Source organism: Symphodus melops (assembly GCF_947650265.1).
Source record: "Symphodus melops genome assembly, chromosome: 23".
In the NCBI taxonomy this organism is placed as follows: Eukaryota; Metazoa; Chordata; class Actinopteri; order Labriformes; family Labridae; genus Symphodus; species Symphodus melops.
In genome coordinates this window covers 9947692-9971110 of record NC_136713.1, presented here as the reverse complement: position 1 = coordinate 9971110, position 23419 = coordinate 9947692, and the positions used below count along the sequence as shown (strand labels likewise).

General features: G+C 44.0%; 1 protein-coding gene across 5 annotated transcripts in view; it reads left to right on the top strand.

The window, feature by feature from the left end:
- Positions 1-23419, top strand: part of LOC306818586 (nck-associated protein 5-like) — a 146868-nt gene that overhangs the window by 66828 nt on the left and 56621 nt on the right. For 2 of the 5 annotated variants that reach the window (XM_079336238.1, XM_079336239.1), the window contains one exon: positions 19695-19758. In XM_079336238.1, coding sequence (XP_079192364.1) covers positions 19695-19758 — 64 coding nt within the window. Of the gene's footprint in view, positions 1-6514; positions 7179-17664; positions 17910-17937; positions 18013-19694; positions 19759-23419 lie in introns of those variants that run through there. The other 3 variants (XM_079336240.1, XM_079336242.1, XM_079336241.1) reach the window with 3 other exon arrangements.

Here is a 23419-nt window from a genome sequence, read left to right as displayed (position 1 = left end):
TTCCTCAAAATTCATCTTCTTCCTCTTCCATGCGATTCTATCTCCTTCCTTGCTAGATCTTCATTTCATGAATAGTAAGGCCTCCTGAAGTTCTGGTTTGCTGTCTCTCTGTCATTAACACAGTAGTAAACCTCTTTGTTAGCAACTCGTTACTCTATTTTTTTGTCATGCTGTAAGGGGTTGACTCATAACTCCAGGATGAATTCTTCGAAGCAATTAGTTAGTGACGCCGCCAGTGTCAGAGTCCTGGGACACAACTCAACGCTCGCCCCTTTTATCTTGCTGAAGATTCACAGAGTCCGTTTAGCCCGAGAACCCACTTCTCTCCGGAGTCCTGTAAACTCTCCAGGCCCTGAATCATGCACAGCGTCCAGGCCGGGTTAAGATACGTGCATCAGTTTTTATGGAGCTTATGAGAGGCGAGGTTAATCGAATGGGTTAATGAAGCTTTTTATTGATGCTCCCTCAAGGTCGTTTCATAGCTGGTGTCAGCGCTGCATTCCCATGCACACTGGGTAAGAGCACTTATACTATGATATGCTGAAGCTACCCCTTTTTTCAGCCAATGGATCCAGATATCGTTTACCATAAGCCTTCATGTTTTTTTACTGCTGCATCCAAGGTTAAGCAGCTGTCTGGTGCACTTATACTAGAAATACAAATAAACAAAGCACAATGATGCTAGCCTTTCCCAGCAGATAGCTTTGTAATAAACAGTTTGTTGTTCCAGTGGTTTCACAACATGGATACACAATGTTTTATAGGACTTGTGACACGGTGTCTTGGCATTTGGATTGAATGGGGTATTATCTGCATTCCTAGAAGCAATTAGCCGTGTTTAAGAGTCTTTTTCAGTGTTGCATAACAGCTAATTACCACTCTTGTTTGTCTAAGTGAGTTCTCAAGCACTAATTTTAATGCCTTGTGCTGCTGGAAAAACTACTTTAATAAGCACCAAATAATGTACTTTCTTTATCTGAATCCAGTCACTCAGCTTCAGTAAATGGTACTTCGCACAATATTCAGGCCTATTAACTTCAGCTGAGTTCCTCTTTCCATTGTGCAATGAAAAGATTTTTGTTTGTTTTGGGAAAATGTGCGAAGATTTCTTTTCACGCTAAAGAAAGCGTGCAGTTATTTTGACTGACGTGTGTGCTGCAGAAAACATCCTCACTTGGAGATTAGACGAGGGATAGATCCTGTGTGTGGTTTGGATTGTTGATAGATCTCGTGTGGTTTAGGCTGGTGGAAGTCACAGTGGTTGCATCCACGCTATTTACCTCCAGGTCAGGGCGCTTTGAACAACATCCTATTATCTATGAGGGAACAGGAAGGGGTGAAAATGTGTGAAATTCACAACAGTTCACTCTTAAAAGAGTCTGTTGGGATGATTTATACAATCAGGTGTTCAGACAGTGCCGATAAAAATCTCTCTTTTTTTTAAGAACGTAAGACAACATAGGGCCACAGTGGGATTTATGAAATGACAGCTTAGAAAAAATAGACTTTCTGTTTGGTTGCTTTATTGGGCACTGTTATAATAAATTGCCTTTCGACTTCAATAAATGGCTATTTCATTTGTTTGTGACATCAGAGATATTGTCAACAAAGCACTGCACATGGCGATCCTGCACAAGTCTAGTTCTGTACATTTGACCTGTGCACCAACTCTGAGCAGGTGGAAATCCCTTCCTTATTTTATGACCAAAGGCATACAAAATTCTGTACTCAATCATCAATGAAGTGCAAACCAGATCCATTGACATCATATCCTAAATATGATCAAAGCCAACCTGTAATTTGGATGTAACAGTAGCTCATCACTACCACATGAGAGACAATACAGCGCAGGTGCTGTATGAACATGTGTTGTTGGGTTTGTTTATTTTATATGGAGTATTGTCTTATTTCAGGCTGTTTTGTTGTTCTGAAGCACAAAAGAAATGGATTTAATCGATTTTGTTGCGACATTATTTGAATCAAATTGAGTTTAAGATGACTTAACCATTAATAAAAGTGACATTAATTTCTTTGTGGTTCCTCTGTGGGACTATATATGGATGGATGGAACATTATTTCACATTAGCAGTGAAATGCTTGTGGAAGAAATCCCAAATCAAGGACATCCCTGTGACAGGAAACAAAGGGCTTTTGTGATAGAAATGTGGTGCTCATTTGGAAAAGTCCATCTAACAGAGCCACTGGTGTGAGATAGAGAGACTCCACTGGAATAAGCCGGGGTATAATAGTCCCTCTTGTTTACCATAATCACCAGAGGAATGTTAAAGTAATTCTTTAAGATTAACTGAAGATTAATTAAAGATTAACTCCATCAGTGTTAATCCTGCTCATTCCAGTCTTGATGAGCATTTCCTGAGTTGCACAAAGAGGGAAAAAAAACAAACCTCGCCTGCTGATGAAGTCTCGCCGGACCACCATCCCCGTTCCTTACCGTTCCGCCCCCATCCCCCTGCTTAATGAAACATGACGGAGGTGCATTATCGCTTACGTTGTACTTCATCTTGCCACACAGAAGTTAAACGACACACATATGGACACTCTCTCGCGCACACACGCAGTCTCTGGAGGGGCTCGGCGTGACTTGTCATGTGATTTGCGCCTGTCTGGGCGTTTGTGTAGATCCTGAGCAGGCTGTGTTGGGTAAACAAACACGCTGCTTGGCATTTCCTTTGCTCGTCTTGATGCAGGCCCACCCTCCCCTCACCCCTCCCAAAAACAGTCTCGCCATGTTGACAGCTAAATATCTCCTACGTGGATCTCCCCACCCATTGTACCTCTGATCTGCTTCCAAATGATTTTACACCCGTTACTTTTCCTGCAGTTGTATCAGACATAAAATGACTGTTCTGAGAAGCATGTCTAAGCTTAAACACTGCATGCGTGCTAATCGACTGTAGGGTGCTGGAGGGACGGAAAGGAAACAAAGTTTTTCTTCTTCTCTCCCCTGTGTGATTAATGCCTGTCTCGGAACACACACCTAGAAGACAGGATCGGCTGGTCGGGTAATGAGCTCAAGTAACGCACCCCGGCCTCCCCCCCCCTGTCCTTGGTCACTCATCTGTGATCAAGCTGCAGGGGATTAATGTCATGGAAGAAAAGTGTGGCTGACGGCTGTAACCCTGGGCATTTCACTGGAAGGATGTTTGTACATTCATGTAAACAAGTACTTTACTCTGATCCGTATGACCTTTGGAGGAACCTGCACATCGCCTTGTTACGTTTTGTGAAACTATACTTCCTACAACAATGACAAATTGCAATCCAAGCTAGTATCCAAAATCATTCAAATCAAAGACTTCAATTTCATGTGTTCACTTTGCATTCTTCAGTATCAATGCCTTAAAGGCCATTCTTAAGCAAAAACATACTGAAATGAAATATTCATCAAGATGTTCGGTTTGAGTTTAAAAGCTTATCTCACGCCCAAAAGCCTCACTTTCAATGCAATGAATAATTATAACTTGAAATGCAATTTTTATTTGTTTTTAAATTGTGCTCAAAATGTGCACTTGATTGTAATTACTGGGTGAGTCCATAGTATCGGTGGACATTTTCTAATATGCAATTCTACATTCAACACATTCTAAAAAGCTTGCCAAATGTGCTCCATTGAGTTGATTTGCAAATTCTGTTTTGCATTCTTCAGAATCAATAATTAGGGACATCCAGAAGCCAAAGACAATACTATGATGAAATATTCAACAAAATGTCCCGTATGTATGTATATACTAATGACTGACATCGAACTGGCATCTCTTCTTCAGCCATGAAAGAATATTTTCCTGTGATGATTGCAGTGGATATTCTGAGCTCTTTCTCGTACTGTGCACTTATCTGTATTTAACTGGATATTCTTTGGCCTTGGTGGATTTTTTCGTGATGCATTTCATTTTTAAGTCAAATTGTACTGTACTTTCTAAATGGATAACCTTGGATCCTCCTCCCTTAGTACATCCATTTTCTAAACTCATGGCACCTAAATGTGCCTTAAGATAATTTATAAAGACAAACTGGCTCAAAAATCTACAACACAATATCTCTAAAGTCCTTCTAGCACTTCAAACATACCCACAACCACCAGCAGTCCTTGAACCCGGACCACTCTACATCACTGGTCAAAGGTGCTTACACTCACATGTTCCTTTTGTGTGCACACTAACATGCACTCACACATCATGCCCAATAGCAGTCAGGAGCATCCCTCTCCTGCAGACCACCCTGCACCCCATTACAAATCCATATCGACCCGCCGTCCCCCAGGCCACTGTCCCAGCACCGTCCTGTCTCCCTGCTAGCCCCCCACCCCCCTCCCTCCCTGTGGAATGCTAACCTAGCTTAAGTGTGTGTGTGTGTGTGTGTGTGTGTGCATGTGTGTGTGACAGTGGTGGAGCCAGGCTGGCTGTGTGGGCGGCCGAGTGTTTCCAAACAGTGGAATCTGTCACTGACACCCCTGGCAGAGCAATAAGCAGCGCCTTAATGAGCTCAGCAGATCACTCAGCACACAGGGTCCGCACACACACACACACACACACACACACACACACACACACACATACACACATACACACATACACACACACACACTTATAGGCGAATGAATATTACAAATACAGGCACACCATTCGGCATATTCACAAATACAATGGGCTTGATTAGAGCTGAAAGAACCTATATATACCCATATATATGTTGTGTGTAAACAAACCCACACCCACACACAAGACACCCATTAAGAACTGAAAGTGGAAGAAAGGGAAGCTGAACGAACAAACATTGCGTGTTTTCTGCTTGGAAGAAAGAGGGTGCTGCTGATTCTGACACCAAGAACCGCTGCTCTCCAACTCTGTCGTGTTTGTCGGCTTGAAACACAAGAGTCATCGTTCACCGCTCTCTCCTGATCAAATTAAAATGGACCACTGCCCTCAATATTTCTTGATTATGCTGCATATGCTCCTGTTACTGCTGACTCAGGACTCCATTTGTCTTTTTTACCCAAATGGGACAATGGTGACCACCTGCTCTTCGAATCAAATCACGCTCGCTCTGTATTCAGATTTCTTTTTCTGAGGCAGCTGTGCTTATGATAAACACAATTACCCCTCTGCATGACATTTTGGTCATGAATGCAATAATCAGGCATCATGAATCTTTCTGGGGTTTATGATGACAAATGGGAATGTGAGCGTCGGCTTTATGAGGCGTCTGAAAACGAAAACGTGACAGGACGTGTCAAATTTTTTTTTTTTAAAGATGACGCTGGATTTCCCTACATCAAATAACCAACCCTCGAACCCAGCAAGGGACGACTCATCCTTTCATGTTGATCTCAACTTTGAGTCCCCCCCCCCCCCTTTCCACTCTCAGGCAAACTAATTTTCTCACATGGTTAGTGTCATTGTTCATTTAGGACATTAGTGACAGTGAATGTGGGGCAAAGTGGCAGTGATGGCCCTGGCTCTAAGTCAGCCCCGTCCTTTCTTTCCCCTCTTTAACTGAGCGCTCCTGTCACCAGGACCCTTTTAATTCCCCTTTTCACCCCTCCGGTGTCCGCCCCCACTCGCACTGGTCCTATTGGGAACCAGACAATAGAAAGTATCCCCCCCCCTTTCTATTCTGCCTCTTCATCCCCCCTCTCTCCTCTCCCTCAGTCCTCTCAGGCGTCCTGCCTGGTTGAGGTTGTGGGCTCCAGGCTGCAGTTTGTCACAGCCATTCAGCTGAGACTGATTGTGATTGCGGCAGATGGGCTGGAGCCTTTACTGTCACTCCTGCCCAAGCAGACCGAAGCACTTCGCTTCCTATTCTTTCTCAGCCCCTTTTTTCCCCCCCTCTCTGGCTTTCAGATACACTCCTTTGCTCCCCTTGATCTTGAACTCTTCCTCGGTTGTCCCTATCTGTCTTTTGTTGGTGCCTTCTTTTTCTTTCTCTGCACTGTCTTCCAAAAGCTCTAAAAATGGGCTGTTCATTCTTTCAGATTTGTGCAACAGAAATCGTTTGACGTTCTTTGGTTTGGGAACGTTGGCTTGGTTTTTAAAATAGGATTTGGTATTCTTCAAACAAAGTCCCATTTTCAACCACTTTCCAGAGATGACAGATCTGACAATCAGGGCGAATTTATGCATCGATTCCCAAGAAGAGGGATCTGACCTTTGCATTATGTAAGGTCCTCCATCACCTGGCCCACTAGGTCCGTCACCATGCTCACCAGTTTTATCCCTCTTATGTCAAAAACAGCCCAGCCAAATAGATGCAGATCATGGCCAGACGATACATCATACCTAGTTTGTTTCCAGTCTTTTTTCCTGCCTATCTCTCGCCCAGGTAGTGGAACATCACAAGCCAACTGCCTCTTGCTTGTTCACGCTCATGCTGTAGTTAAACCCCCCTCAATACCGTTGTCACCCTCCAAAAAACTCCTCCTCCTCTGTCCAAACCCCCCAACCCAAACCTCCTCTCTCCTCCTCCCCTGAGGAAAGAGCCACCTTCAGAGAGGCAGCCGTCTCCCTGAACACATGTTAGACGTCCCGCAAGCCCGAGGAGGAGGGACGCAGTCACAGAGAGAGCTGGAGAGAGACCCAGTGACGGACAGAATGAGAGAGAGAGCGAGCGAGCGAGAGAAAGAGATAGAAGCAGAGACAGACTGAGGAGAGAAACATTCTGAGGATAGATAAAGCCTGGAGGCGGGGTGGGCAGGGGGAGGCACACAGCACTGTGTGTGAAGAGGAGCCTCCGAGCGTGTGTGTGTGTGTGTATGTTAGTGAGAGAAAGCGTAGTGCAGAGGGAGAGCGTATGTAGTGTGAAAGAAGGAAAGAGGAAAGCAGTGTTGGGAGAGTCAGCGCATGTTGGCAGATCGAGAGAGACAGTAGAGAACAGAAGCAACGAGGAGTAGAAGAGGAGAGGGAGGCAAGGATTTTGATTGCTTTAGAGAACGTAGAAAGGAGAGAGAGAGAGAGAGAGAGAGAGAGAGGAGAAAAGAAGCAGTTTGGTTTCAGTCAAGTAGAGAGGCAGGGAGCAGTGTAGAGCCGGCAGTGCTGCACTGTGGATGTAAACTTTATCGTCAGCCGGATCAGTGGGTAGCAGCTGCAGAGCAGGAGGAGAGCGTGCTGGTGGATTACCATGCGTGTCCTCTGAATGCACCAGGATGCTGCATCTCCAGCAGGGTAAGAAGCCGACAGTCATCTGCATATATGGAATCCTAAAATTGCATCCTTTCTTAAGCTAGGGCAACTGTCTTGTTTATTGATATGTATTGTATTTGTGCGAGGATATCTTTTCATACATGACTCACTTCCCTGTTGTCAGATGAATGCTTTCTGCTGGCGCCTGATTCAACAAGGCTAAATGTTTTTTTTTCTTCCTCGGGCTGCACCTCCTTCAGCCGTCTCTACTTTGTAGTGAGCTGCAGTTCTCCTGTAAATCCCTTGAGGAGGCAGCATTTTTTCATATACATGGGCAGAGGATGATGTCTGATTTGCACTGAGCCTGATTAGCTAGTTGCAAAAGGGGAATCGCGTGTCCTGTTGCCAGTGGCAACAGCATGGGGGCCGGGGCGCTGCGTAAACCACTTTTATTGTAATTGATAGCTGAAGGAAATGCATACCCGTCGTTTTAGCAGGGGTAAAACAATCGAGCATTGCAGGGGATGTTAATGTGCAGGAATGCCTGCTTTTCTTTCCCAATGCTGCTTTTCTTCTCTCTCAACCAGATTAAGATTTTCTACCCAGCCCACTAATCCCATGACTGGTGTTGAACTGGGTGTGGATATGTGGTGGAGAATATGGATTATGGGGATAGAGGCTCTCTGTTATGATCAGCTTCTCTGCAGCTCACTATAAATGTGGCGTGAAGTACTGCAGCGCCACTGTCCATATGTCAATGTCACGGCAGGTCAGGGGTCTTTCCTCACACTCAGCCGTATTTGCATTACTGAGAAAGAGGCAAGGATGGTTTTAACCAACTCACAAAAGATACCACGTGTAGTGTTCTGGACATTTATTTGGCATTATATTTTCAGTGAGAGTTGTTCTCACTGAAAACATAACTGTGAGGAAACATGTAAATGGGAGCATGGGAGAGAATGGGAGGTATCAGTACTGTTGCTGGATGTTGTCAAAGTGCCGGAAAGAAATGCCATTCTCTGTCTTTTTGAGGGTTTTTGTTTTTTTTTGCCTTGGGAACTGGTGCTTCCCAACACAAGAGCAAAAATAGCATCTGCCATGTAGTGGATGCTTTATGACTAGAAACCCCAATGGATGCAGAGGCCCAAGAACCAACAATTGTCAAATAACATGGTAAACCAAAGTACGCTTTCCTTATAACACCCTACAAATCTGTCATTGGATTGCCCTTTATTTAAAAAGCTGCATACTAGTACCACTGGAAGTCCCAAAACTGCCACTGTAGCTGCTTCAAACTGTGAGTTCTCCAGGCATGTCACACGGTAAGCAGCGATCACCGCTCCTGTCTGGACCAACCATTTGCCATTTGGTCCAGATTTTTGTCCAAACAGTGTCCATTTAAAGCCTTTATAGGGACCAGAGCAGCAGCAGCAGCAGCAGCCAGTCATATCATCCCGCCACATGGGCAGATGTGTTGCTGCACAGGGCAGTTTGAGCCTGCTGCCCTCTGTAACCTACCTGGGGATTACTGGATAAGAGGATTGCCAAGTGCAGGGATTTGATTTTATAGAATTAAAACTGTAATTCTCTCCGTCCTGACCATTCTGCAGTGCAACCATTTTCCCCACGTTATTATTGCCCCCTCCCTCCTGCCATGTTCTGCTTTGTGCAACACGTTCCACTTTTACGTCATCGTGTCCTATATTTGAGCAGTCGCGATTTAAAAGTCATAAGACAGGAACAGCAGAAGTTGGCCTACATGTTGTTGTAAGCTGTGTAATACCAAATTCCCTATAAGGGATGGATGTTAAAAGTTCTCCAGTTGCAACAGAAAATGTTGGATGTCAGTTTCTCTGCTGTGTTGGTTCAACTAAAGTAACACTCTAAACACCGGCCCAATCAAACGAATTAAGACCACTCTAGCATGTCAGACTGACGTGCTTTTATATTTCTTCTCACTCCTCCAACAATTGTCCGTCACTTTGTTTCTCACTCCTCCACATCCGATTTTCCCAACTTTTCCTCCTCCCTGCATGTGGTGCTCAGCATTCGGTGACCCTCAGCAAGAATATTGGGTTCAGGTCAAACTGAATTACTGAGGAATGTTCCTCTGTTCAATGGTCGGCCCAGTGGGCCTCAGCATGGGAGCACTTCCCCTTCATTGACAGCCAGGGGACTTTCATTTTTAATTCCCACTGTCTCTCCATTGGTACCGTGGAGCTGTGAGCCAAAGCAGCCAGTTTAATGATGTGTACGTGTGAGGCACATCTCAGGATCTCGCCAGCCTTGTTGAGACGCTCTGCTTCTGACTGCAGGCCATCCAGCTCAATTAAGTGTGCTTTGAATGCATTCCTCCCCTTGGCCTCCTCTACATTTATCTTCCCCCACGAACACCACGTGGGAACTCTAAAAACAGTCCTGCAGAGCTCTCTTGGACTGGTATGAACCTGTTTTTGCACATACAGCACGTGAAACAAACAAAAGAGCGCAACACACATTTTTTGACATTTTGCCAGTCTGTGCTTTTTTTTAAATTTTTTATCCCAAGAGCCAGAACACATTATATTCCCATCTCATGTCTTCATGTCACTGAAAGTTAACAAGTTTAAATCCAGAATAAATGGGACGATCAGACGTCTTTTCTCTGTCTCCTGTTGACTGAAGTCGTAATAATGTCACTCAGAAAAAAACATAAAGTTTAATGGTCCGACACAATTTATAACCAATAAAATGCTTTTATTTGCTAGCTATCAATGGTCTATTGCATTCACTGACTGTTTTGCCTGGAGACAAAGCTTTGCCCAGACACCCTCACTGACTGTTAAGTGATGTCATTAGAGTGGGAGCATTTTTGTGGTTTTTAAATGGAAGAACTCGCTCCATGTGCACTAAGGTGTGAAGACTCGTGGGCAGTCTTTGCACAGCTGAAGCACTGCCTGCTTTCCAGTCAGAACTGCCTTAAAGGTTTGTTTCTCTTTGTGTTTCAGGGAATATTCTGGCTTTTATGATGAAGCTTTTGTCTCTCTTATCCATGCCACAAGTGTTTCCGTTCTTTGGGGGGGAAATCCTGAAATTGGATTAGTTTTTTAGGTCATAGTCCGACATGCCAACATTTTACAAGATAATATGATGTTGCCCTTGTTTACTAGAAACAGACTTCCTGCTGACACACTTTCAAAGTAGCATGCATCTCACAAGTCTGCACATCAAAGCGCTGGAAAACCCACTTTTGGGAGCATTCCCTCTTGTTTCATATATCTTTCCTTGTCACGGTGACACTTTCGACGGAGCAGGCCGTTTACGAGCTTTAGAAAAGGGGGTTAGTGTCGTATTTGAGGTTGTGTGGGGCGGGGAATTTCAACACAACTTCAGCCCCCAACTATCTTGGCTGTAAATCATGGGGTAATAATGGGAGAAAACTTGCAGGACCTCGTCCAGTGGTTTAAGGTGTTGGTGCAGCTGGAAAGGGAACAGAAAGAGAGGCTGCTGGAGAGGCTTCATTTGCATGCAGTAAAACTCTTTTCTAAACACCTCTCTTGTTTTATTTATTCTGTTTTGGCCATTTGGTGCAACTCTTTACCTAGAGTGAATAACAAAAAGTGCAGTGACTTTTAATTGCTTTATTACCAGCATGCCAGAGTGCAAGACCAAGGATGCTATGGTAATATTCCAGACATCTGAAAGAACATGGAGTATATCTTTATCCCTCTCTATCCCACAGTTTCTGGATTTGCACCCATGAGCATGTATTTCTCCTGATGGTCTGGGCGTATTAAGTTAAATCCCAATCGAACGAGTCGCCTGAAACAGCTGCCTAGTAACTCACAAAGATATAATCACCCCAGGGTGGGTTGAAATGGCAGAGCTGTGGTTCGAGTGCTCCTCTTTACCGTACTTATTGTTTCTATTGTATGTTCACTGGCCGTTTGTCTGCATTCTGTGAAGGGCTTCTGTTTGCCCTGCTTCTCTGAAAACGATGTGTTGACAGCCACTGTAAAACACCCAGCAGCCTTTGCACAGTCTCCATGAGTCAGCAGAACCATCTAGTATAACAGTACAGTAGTAAATGTGAGTCCTCTGTTCACCCATTCGTCAAGCCCAGGTGGGCCAGGGTGTGTAAAGTTTGACTTAAAGTATGCACATGCTTCTTTTTCAATCCATCCATCCAATTTTAGCAGCTTGTTTATGAACATCTAGCGTGTTTATAATGTTAGACATTACACAGTTTTAAAGGTTGAGACTTATTTGACCATTTTACATTTGATCTCAAGCTGAATTATTTTTCACATCCCGGATATACTCTCAATCTGAAGTCTCTTTTCTTTGCAAAAATCTACTCAGACGTTTTGGCTATTTATACAAAAAATCCCAAATAAGAAAACACTGGAAAACTCCTAAATCCCAAGGTAATTGTAGTCCAGTGGGAAGCGTGCGTCACTTAAACTCAATTATGTCCGAGACAAGCATCAATGGAAAAACTTAAAATACGCAGACGCGCAGCATTATTACCTGTTGGAATGTGAGCGTGTGGTTGGAAATGCCTTTTGATAAGCTCGCTGTCAAAACAGTGTTTGTCGGAGAGGGTTTTTCTTTGCCTTTTGGGGAGATCTCTCTCGCTCTTGTTTTGTCTCAACATATCTTTGTTCTCCGTCATATCTGAGCTTGTTCAGGTTCAGCAACAGCACATCTCCTCAGTTTGAAGTCATCTCTCTTTTATGATTTGGACATAAAAGATTCACAATTGCGCAAGTGTGTGTGCATGTCTCTGCTGATGCTTTTCAGTGTGTTTGTACATGTGTGTTCATGCATGTGTTTATGAGTTGCCCCCTTGTGTCTTCGCCCTGGTTCTTCATGAGCCGTAGCTGGTGAGTAAACTCGGCTGGCAGACAGGCAGGCGGGTGGGTGCTTCGGCCATTTTTAAAGCACATCTGCTCATCCGCAATGTTTTGTTTCGTCTGGACAGGAATGCGTCTGTGGCTTGGAAACAATCGAGGTCAGGCTCGGCTCAAAGAACAAGAAAACATTTAGGGAGACAGAAAGTCAGGCAGGAGTAATCCACGGTTGGCGAGCGCATTTCTCCGAGCTCAGAAGAAGTCTCGGAGGAATTCTCATGTTTGATTTTTGCTGCTTCAGAAGTTTGAAGATGCAATGTGTTCATTTGATGTGATCCTGACCTACAAATTAATGCATTTAAATCTTCCCCCTCACTTTTATCTCGTGCAAAGACTTATCTTTCCTCACTTGTCATTGAACCCATCGGTCTTACGCTCCTGTCAAAAAAAAGTACAATATAGGTCAGAGCTGTGAAGTTGCGGCAGTGTAATTATGCTCTCCAGAGCTGAAACTCTCCAAGGGGCTAGATCTTATCGCACAGGGAAAGCATAAACAACCCCGGAGCATTCAACATGTTGTTGACTTTGGATAAATCTGGCTGATCACGAACATCTCAACTCATTTGACCACATTACTGGTGCACGTGTTCAAACAAATACATAGTTCTATACATTTAGAGGACGTGGGTGGAGCCATGTCTGGGTGTTTAGATGACCCACATTCTTGTTGTTTTTTTTAGGTAATTGTGGTTGAGTAAACAGATTTCTGTGCACAACTGCAATTATATGGAAATGCTCACGATAATATCCTTATTTGGTAAGTTTGACAGCATGCGCAGATAAACTGACCCAACAGTCACATATGCATGCAAGGAAACATCAGCTTCTTTTGTCCCTCATCTTACAGTAGAGACAGACTCAAGGCCACATGGCAGCATGAACAGGCTTGTGTTCTTTGTGTGCACACAGCAGAACCTCATCACATTTCACCTCGTCAATAATTGATGGTCTGCCGTGGTGAGGTAAGGCTCATTGTGCCTGCCTTGCTAGCTTGCTGGCTGGCTGGAAGGGTGGATGGGTGGCTAGTCTGGGCGTGTGAGGTGCTGACATGTGGCTCCTGTTTTTTCCGCTGCTCCCTGATGCAGACGAGGTCCTGAGGTGGGAGACACAAGGTCAGGAACCAGCTGTGGGAACAGGCGCAGGTCAGGCCCGTTGTTGCGCACCGACGATGGAGCTCGTTGGTGATTGATTGGAGCTGCTTAATGCATCGGGACTGATTGAACGGTCACAGATGTGGGAACCCCGCCCCTCAGACGCCTGGAACAGATGATGTGTTTATATTGAGGGCTGACGCTGATTTTGATGCCATCAAGGCTTTAGAAAGGCTCATTAACATCTTAAGAAAACAACACTTTGAAGATGTAAATGTGAAGTTTTAAACGTTTAATACATGATGGAGCATGATGGTGAAATTTGGCAAAAAGACACGAGTGAAGAAAAATAAACAAACATGATGACACCATGTATTATTGGAGGAGCGAGGTCAATTCCTCCGGCCACAAATACACATAGAAATTACAAATGTACTGGTAATATGTTAACAACACACGGTAATACCTGAAACATTATAAGAAGAGAAGTTCCAAAATATGAAAATGTACATACGGAGGACAACAAATGCTTATCAAATCAGCTCGCACAAGATGTGGCATTGTGAACATTTCTATCCAAATATATAATATAATATATAATTTGACCTTAAGACTTATCTTGAAAGTTTTTTTTTATCCAAGCTCGACTTTAGCCTCATTATCTTCAGAGGGATTCAGGATGAAACATGTTTTCATACTCAGATCTGAAGATTATGAGTTTTAACCAGTTCATGCAAAAGATTAAAAAGACCATAAAAGAATCATGCAGCAGCTTTTTTCTTTGCAACATTTGACTTGTGCAAGCTGTAAACGCCACATTTTTCGAAGTAAAATAACACATTTCGATATTTTCGACACCCAGCTTGACAATTTTCCAATCCCATCTTGTCTCCATCCTCCTGGCAGTTGCTACTGTGTTATCCTTTGAGGTTGTGTTGGATGTTATAACTTATCAAACGGCTCGGTAAGCTCATTGTCCCGCTGCTGGAGGCTGGGCTGAAATACTGGATGGGTGCAGGAGGTTACATAACAGAGCTGGAGGAGGATTAAGGATGGGAATGACCGGTCCGGAGTCTGGGCCAAAACTCAGGCTTCGGAAAAACCTCTCTGAACAGGATGCCTTCGCTGCGCCGTGGAGATTGCGTGCATATCAGGGCTCTTAACCCAGCAGGAGTGCAGACGCTAATACATAAATGCATGGCAGTGCTGCGCTCATCCAAACATTTCTGCATCCCTCTCGGCTGATGTGTGTACATTTGTGGTTCAGAACGATTGAAATGTTTAGTTCCCTGTAAGCCCTGGTGACAATATTGGAAAGATGGTTTATATTTATGCATCTTTTATACATCCTACTGTCAGTGTGAGTACCTGCCGGAGCATTTTTGTGGTGTTTAATCTGTAAAGAGATTACCCACTTCGATAATAAGGTGGTGTACAGTACTGCGAGGGAAACGGCAAACCAGAACAGCAGCACACAGCACTTTCTTTCTCTTTCATTATGTGCTTAACAGCAAACAAAGTACAATGGATTACACCACCTGTATGCAGGAGCCCTGATAGCAGTGATGAAAACACAGCTTCCTCCCACAATGCACTTCAAAGCTCATGGTGTCCAACATGTCAGCTCAGGTTGGCAAAAACGCTCTCGCTCTGATTGATCCGCCCTCAGCCCTGACAGTTCGTGTCTTTGCATGCTGCCGCCGCTGCCATGAGGCAAACAGTTGACGCGTTGTCTTAATGTGAGAGGGAGGGGAGACGCGTGAGCGGGGTTTACACAGTGCCTGAGCAGGGGGGGGAGGGGGAGGGGGAGGGGGAGGGGGGGTGATTTTGTGGGGGAAGCAAGGTGGATCTGCTGTGAATGAAACAAGTCTGGTGTCATGATCACTTGGTGATGTGGAGTTTTTGATGCATGAGATGTGAGGTGTGCAAAACCTGCGTGGGTGGACAGCAGACTGGGGGGGACTTCAATGCTTATGCAAGCAGGGGCTCCAAAGTGGGGACTATCACCCCCCAAAAACCCTCCGTTTGTTCATCTGTGCATGAAACTTTGCACAATCACATAGATACCAGATAACCAGTGTTCAGAGATGAACTTAATCCCAATCATATCTGCGTTATTACTAAGTAAGTTTGGTGCCTCAGACTAGTTAAAATATTTGTCAGCCATGTGTTTCAATAGTTTGTCCTGTACTGGCGTGGATCAGTATGAGGACGTCTGTCTGCTTTTTATTGGAGCGCAGCTTTTACGCTTTCTTGGTTGTGTGAAGAGAAAACTAACAAACAACATTATTTTTCCGTTGATGATCCGATGATAAAACCTTCAGTTATATCCATATAGAGCGTATTTCATTGGGTATAGGATAAAGAACATTTTGTAAAATGTTCAATCGATGAGTTTTGACCTACATTCCAGATATGACTGACATGTCCGCACTCAAAGTTACGATCACTTTGACAGTGGCAGCAGCAAACCGTGCTGTGCTATTTTCATTTAAATCAGCCTGCTCCATCTTTAGCTTAAAAGCAATGCCTTCCCGGCGTTACCGAGGTGCACGGTGATGGGCGTGTTATCCTGAGTGTGTTATTCTTGCAGGACGACGGCGATGTGCATTGTTGCTGCAGATGTCCTTTCTCTACAACCTTTCGCTGTGTTCATTTTTAAAATGTGCAGAAACATTAACTGCAGAGCACACAGCTGGTTTGGCCCTCCTCTCCAAGTCTCAGCAGGGCTCCCTCCCAACCACTAAGACCTCTGCTGCTATCAGGTGATTCCAGGTCAGTGGGAACTGCTTGAGGTCCACGTAGACACTGCGTCTGATTGGCTCCTGGAATTTACTCAGCAGAGCTTTATGTTGATGCTCAAAGAGAGAGAGAAAAACAGCAGTGGTGGAGGAGGAGGAGGAGGAGGAAGAGGAGGGGGCGAAGGGGGAATGTATGTATACACGGTCAACTGTCAGCTTGGGCTTTCATCACATGCTCGGATGTACAGCATAAAGGCACTGGGCTGTAGCCTGAAATAATTCCCATTTAGTCACAGTCGAGTGTGAAATATATCCAGTGTGCTAGGCGTACAGAGCGAGTATAGACTGAGCATTGTTATCAGCTTCATTTTCCAGAACTTCCTGTCACTGGGGGGAAGCAATTCTTCCTCTTTGTCATGCATGTCATCAGCATCCTTTTTAATGTATAGCTCTGGTTGTACTCTGCCCTTTACTTCATTGGAAAGCAGTGATGTCTGACTTATAAATACATTTAGTTAGAGAAACGTGATATAACGCCATATCAACAAACAAAGTCAAACTTAGTAAAAAGAGAAATGTTGAAATTGTAACCCATAATACCAAACTCCCAGCTTCAATCTGACCTTCTGTAGCCGGCACAAACAGTCTTCCTTTACAATGAGAGACTAATTCAAATTGGTGATTCAACCTTGAGATACATGTGACAAACTGAGATTCAACTAAAATTAGCTCGTTTTCATTTTCCAAACTGGTCCATTTATATTTGGTAACGCCACCAGTGTAGCTGCCGTAACGACTCTAAATTCACCACACCAGAAAAGACACAGTCTGGGGGTAAAACTACACTCATACATCCTGTTTTCATCAACTAGTTGAACGTTTAATTCAAACACAGTGATGTGTATGCCAAAAGTGACTAAGCCTCACGAAAATATTTTTTTTTTGGAACATTTCGGGGACAGCAGTTTCTCTCCAGTCATCGAGTTGGTTTGTCAACAGTACTGGTTTTAGCCAAAGTTATGCCTCTTTGCATCGCTGATAAATGTCCTCTATGAGGGTTTAAATCCTGACACAGCAGAGTCTTGTTAAGTCGGACGACTAAACACATCTGGCTACAGGCTATGAAGCGGGCGTTTGGCAAAATGATTCAATTAAACTTGGATTTAAATGCGAATAAAAAAAAAAAACTCAAAACATTTATTACATAGCGGATTAGAGATTACTTTCATGTGCGCTTGAATGCTGTTCAAATCGACTTTATAAACCAACGTCAGCGCCAATTGGATCCAAATGTAGCCGGTGAGCACTCAGCTGCTTCTACTACGCTGTTTTTGACTGCTGCTGCTTGTACCTATAATTACGTTGAAACTCAGAATGTCAAATTGCTCTATATTTGGTGATGATTTTCTCCGGGCGCAGTTGGCTCATGCTCGGTTGCTCCTGAAACATGCCTGTGCATAAGTGTGCTGAAACTTAACCCCTTACAGACCTGACGCTCAGCCATAACACAGACTGGAGGAATGCCAGGCCGGTCTTGTTTAACAAAACAATATCTGGAGTGAGGACTTCCAGAGACATTTCTTTTTTTTTTATACGGTAGTGTAATGGCTTCAAGCGTTATGCGGTAATCGAATGAGACGCGTTTAACTGGAACATGAGTCATTTCAAGAGCAGTCAGACTTTTTTACGTATTTATGAGAGTTCAAAACATAAATACCACCTGAACTTTCATGAGTCCTGGTCCCACACCCTGATTAATAACCACACAAACACAAATATTAAAACACACCCAAACACACCTCCTTGTCTCGCGGCACTTTGCTCTACTTCCTCCCGGATTTGTCACCGCCGCAACGTGTCTTTCACAATCGGCGTGCCTCGCTCGCTCAGTTTCTGCCCCCATGAGAGAGAGCAAGTAGAGCTGAGACATGTCTGAATCTAGCAGCAGAAGCAACGTTATCTTATAGCTCAGGTCCAGACGGCGGATTCATCATCAAACATACGTCTACCACGGCTGGCTCTTAATCACAGGGGGGTTTTTCCCAGCAGGTAAGCCGCTCAGAAACAATGATGTCTTGTCAGAGACGGTCGTCGTGAGTTATTTTTGGGGGGATGAGACGTGTGTTTTGGGTGTCTGCTCCACTAAAGAAATGTGAGAAATGTGCAGGTGACTGTGATTACTTGTGGCTGTCTGCTGTATACACGCCGTTATGAGCTCCCATGGCGCGTTATTAGTTGGCTTGGAGGGCTGTATGATGCTTTGTTGTGAAAAACTCAACTTTCCTGTCATACTTAATAAAAGTCCTAATTTAACGTTGGAGTAAGATTTAGTTTCTTTTTCACTTATCCTAAAGGTTTTACTTTTCACAAACATGTTTACCTCATATAGCCTACATTCTCTGTTGGAAATGTACCTGATGTTATCCTTCATTTTTGTTCATTTATGCGTCAATTTGCATAATTACTGGCACGATACAGTCAGCCTTCAAACTGAGGACAGTGCTCAGGTTGGGAAGCTACAATGCTACTGCTCATCAGACCAATAGTTTCAATGGAAACACCAATCATGAGTAGAGCTGTAACAATGCCCTCAAGTCACGATACGTTAAAGGACACAACGTTTGGATATTTGGTGTCTCGAGATTGAGGTTTTAAGATTGTATCCGTCTTTTGAGCTGTAGATCAATCAGGAACTGGTTAAATACAGAACCTTTGTCCCAACGTTTAAACCTTTTGCAAACCTTTAAAACAGCGGTAAGACATCGTCACAGCATTTCAGCTTCCATGAAACGCCTTTCAGGGTAAACTTGAATATGTTGAACATAGAAAAATGTATGCAGGAGTCGTGTGCCTCCTGTCATTTTTACACTGTCGACATCTAGTTCATCCTATTTAGATGTCTTCATGATTGCTAATGCATGATTGACATGAGAGTGACTGACTTCAGGGCTCAAACCAGCCGACTGTGACGACTCAAGCACGTGTTACACTTTCTCCTCTGCAGCACATTTTGTTGTACTTTAAAGCCCTTTGGATGAAAACACTTGCAGACATGTCAGGCTTTCAACAAATAATGTTTTCCTTTTCTCGTCTCTGACTGTCAGGCTGGGTTTTCCTGCAGCGCTGCTTCAGTTGTTGTGATACCTCAGGAGAGGCCATAAAACAGGCTTCTTTATTATCCGTGCTTGTGCGCCAAGTTTTATCCCATTACAGTCAGGAATGCCCTCCTCTCCTCACGTGGGAAATGCTTTGGGACGCGCACAGTCAGTTTCTTTGTTTAGCCTGTTTCACGTGAGTGTGTGTGTGTGTGTGTGTGTGTGTGTGTGTGTTTTGTGAGGGTGAGACAGAAGGGAGGGAGAGTCTGTCAGAAGTGAGGATGCCCTGCTTTTTGTTTCCTTCTGAGCTATTTTTGTCTGGACAGATCTGCAAGCCCTCATGTTTTTTTGTGTGTGTGGTTAAGATGACCCAGTCTCCTTTGTGAGTGTGCGTAAATGCGTGTGTGTGTGTGTGTGTGTGTGTGTGTGTGTTGGTGTGTGTGTGTTATTGGCTGATCTGATACAAGGTTTGTGAGATTGCTGCAAGATGGAAGGCAAAAGTGTTGACTTAAACTCAACGTTTCATTGGAACCCTGATTAGCTGCATTAAAAAATGTTTAAATAAAACTTAAAGTGCATCATCATAGGTAGAGAAGTTTGTTCAGCGTTCAGAGCTTGCATTTCGTGCAAAACTTGGGTGTCACAGAAATGCTAAAATACTGTGTCAGTGAGACCTGACCTGTGTCACCCACTTCACAATGACTCACCCACATTTCTCTCTTCCTTCCCCTCCGTTTAGGGAAAAGCTGGCCTTGGCTCGCCTGCAGAGGGAAGTCGCACGGAGCAAGAGCGAAGGAACAATGGTAAAGTACAGAGCAGACTGCCCATCCCCTATAATCTGTGCAAAGCCAGAAAAGCCTCAGTATGCTCACTTCACACACACCCACAAACAAGCTGCAAAGCCCTGCCAAGCCGCCACACCGGCCAGAGTCAATCTTTGGCGTCTCCACACTTCATCAGTGGCTCTTAAAAGAGACAATACTGGAGAAATGTGCGCTCAAGCTGGAAGCATATTCAGCTATTCTGCATAAATCCAAAGAATTCAATGGCCTGGTTTCCGATTCCGCTTTCTTTTACTGGATCGTGGCCCTTTAGAACAGAGTTACAAATGCAACAGGAAGTCAATCTTATTGTGCTACTTTTTTTTTGGGGGGGGGGCTTATTTTCCAAGCTGTATACACAAAACACGATGATAACTTTACTGGCAAAATTTGAATGACATGTCGAAAGGTAATTTTCCTTCACGGCTGCAGCTTCAACATAACTTAAACATACCAATCTGTTAAGCCATTGTCACATGGTTATCTGCAAAAAGAGGAGCTGTTTCTTTGGCTAACGTCTATTTAAGATAGCTGTGGTTTGTAAAAATATTCAGCCCACTGATTCCCAAAAACATTTCAAAATTAAGGGGTCGGACTAAATAGGCGGTGAAGATGTAGCGTAACTGTGCACAGAGTTTAAAGTCAGAAACATCAGACGATAAAACAAGAAGTAAGCAAATAAGGCATTTAGTGCAATCTTTGCATGCATTGATTCTTTTCGCAGTGGGGTAACGTTTGTTGATACGATGTAAGCAGAGGTTCAGATAAGTTGAAGTCATTCTGCAGAATTAACAGGTATCCAGAAGCATGGGCAGGTTGGGTAACATTACAAAGCTTCAGCTGGGGCTTAACCTGTCAGCACTGCATTGTTCTCAGCTTAAAAAGAAACTGCTCAGATTTAATTTCACTACTCATTTTTTTTTAAACTTGTGGAAGCAAAGAGAAAGACTTCAGGAGGTAGAAACCTCCATCTAAATGTATACAGTTGCACATTTCTGTTTGCATACTTGTCCGAGTGCCTCCAGTTGTTGTGTCTCAGGGAGGTCAGTGAGTGAAACCACGTGATGAAGCCGAGCTCAGCTGATTGCAGCCTCCGTGCAGAGGCTCTAACCACAGGCCCAGCTGTTTGACTGCACCCCAGTGACGCCTCTGATTCTCTTCATGGCAGCAGGCCTAAAGCTACAGCACGCAAAGGGGCTGATTCACTGCAAGATTTTCACACTATTTTGTCTGATTCTCTATTGATCCCTGAAGGAGGAATTGTTGTTTTCTCTACCCGCCCCCCCTCCCTGTGTAGCAGGTCGGATGACTGGGTCAGAGTCAGAACAGAGCCCCCCGAGCTGGGCGAGGGTTCAGATGAAGCTCAGGGGCACTACAGCGCAGCATTCTCGCTGTCATTGAAGGTTATTTTTAGACACAGTACCCGAGCAATGCTACGTTCTGGGCTGATGTTAAAGGGAATATAACAGTGACTAATTCAGATTTCAGAAGTCAGACACAAACAAAGATCGCTTCCAGGACTTGTTTACCTTAACCTTTCTTGAACTAGAAGTCCCACCTCCCCCCATTTCTGACCTTTCTATGACTTTTCCAGTCCTGCCATTCCAGGTATCCATGTGTATGGACAACAAGAGGGTTCAGTATTGATTTCCACAGCTGGTGGAAATACTGCAGATAGAATGAATGCATGCATCTTCCAGTGAACCCTCCATATCACTGTGAGACAATCAGTCATGTGAGCAGCTGGACATGTATGCAGTGAAGCTGATAATAAACACGTCTAATGTGATCAGTTAAGGTCACTGTCACCCCTGTAGTCAGGTTCACATACTCCAGGAAAGAAGAACTCCATTTTGATGTCAAACTGACTGATTGGAAGTTCTTTGAAAGGTGTTGAGTTCAAGGGTAAGAGAGATAAGTCGTCCATCCAGAGTTTTGACAGGAAGTCATTCTGCACTTTAGTTCGCTTTCCAGGTTTATTTTTCTCCTCAGGCTGTCAGAAGGAGGTCAAAGTAATTGGCACTGACTCCATTTGTCATAAATAGTGACAAGCACACAGAGTCGAGAAAGATGCTGTCAACTAGAGCTCTGTCTCCAAGTTTGGCTCAACTTTAAATGAAGAAAAGTGTCCAAATTTCCAACCTCAATTTTTTGTATTTGAGCTGCAAAATATCTTATGTGTGCTAACCATAATCTTCAGTCTGTGCACATTTCCAACTCATTTTAATTCAAAGTTTATTACACAAAGCCTTTAACAAAGCAGTCGCATTATTTTGACCCACAGAAGTTGTTTTATTTACATAAAATAACTTTACTTTCTTCTTTCAGAGATTCTTGGGCTTGCCATAGACTTCCAATAGAACAATGTGAATTTAATATTTTTGTATACGAACAAAAATATATATATTTCTACTCCATTGAATGTATCACATTTTCCAAATCTGCACTGAATCTGGTTCGTCTATCTCACAGTTTTTCGGTCGAGAGTCTCGAGACTTATACATTCATAACACATGTCACTTTATGTCTGCACATCCTTGTGTCAGCGTCCTCCTGTTACACCAACCTCACATCCTCTGACCTTTTCCCAAGAATAATGCATCCACCTCTATGCCGTGAGAGTCGACCAGAGGCTCGTCTCTGAGCCTCACGCGAGTGGATGACATGCTAATTATTACTTTAGAGGGGTGTGTATTTGAATTGTGTCTGCCCGTGCACAGGGTGGAGAGAGAGAGAGAGAGAGAGGGAAGAGTTATCTGTGCCAGACAGGAGGAGGGTGAGAAGGGGGGAAAAAAGTAGTAGGGGGGATATCACTAAGCTCCATTTGAAATTGGGATAATCCCCGCTGGAGTCCCCTCACTCTCTCTCTCCGGCATTCCTGGGAGGCTTCGGCGCTCAGGCACGGTTCTTCTATGGGGCTGAAAAAGAGACTGCTGCATCAAGGAGATAATTGTCAAAGTGCTGGCGGTGTGAAGAGGGAACTAGCCTGTGCCCCACAAAACCCCCACATCCCATACCCTGACGCCCACTCCTGTGCCCATTCGCCTCCCCCAACCCACAAATCTTCGCCTGCCAAGGGACTAACTCAAAGAGACAGATTAAAACCCCAGACTTTTGAAGTGGCTCTGTATCTGATGCCTCTCTTTAGCAGCCTTTTGGTCTTCCGCCTATACATCTATTAGTGTCTTTGGTGAAACACGATCAGAGAAACAAAGAGCCAACCATTGCACAACCGTTTCTACTCTGCGGGGAGTTGTTTTGCTACAATATCACTCCAGCTTTGTGTTGGGAAAGAATGCAAGCAGTATCTTTATGGTCGAACACACTGCTGCAATTGTTACGCCTCAAGGTCTCCCTTGCAGTTACACACCCCTGAGTGTAAATGAAACAAGAATTAACAACACAGTTTACTGCGGAGCATGTGTTTTAATTGGGTCTCCTGTTGTGCAACACGACGACTACCGGCTCTGCTGCAGCACAACACTCTTTTGTTTTGGATCTTTTGGGAGATATGCATGAACCTTTTTTTTTATGGATAGTTTGCAGGGCAAATCAGGGTTTGAATCACAGCATCTGCAGGGAGGTTGACCTCAAATATGGCCACACAAGATGCATTGATTTGAAAGGATAATGTCCCACAACC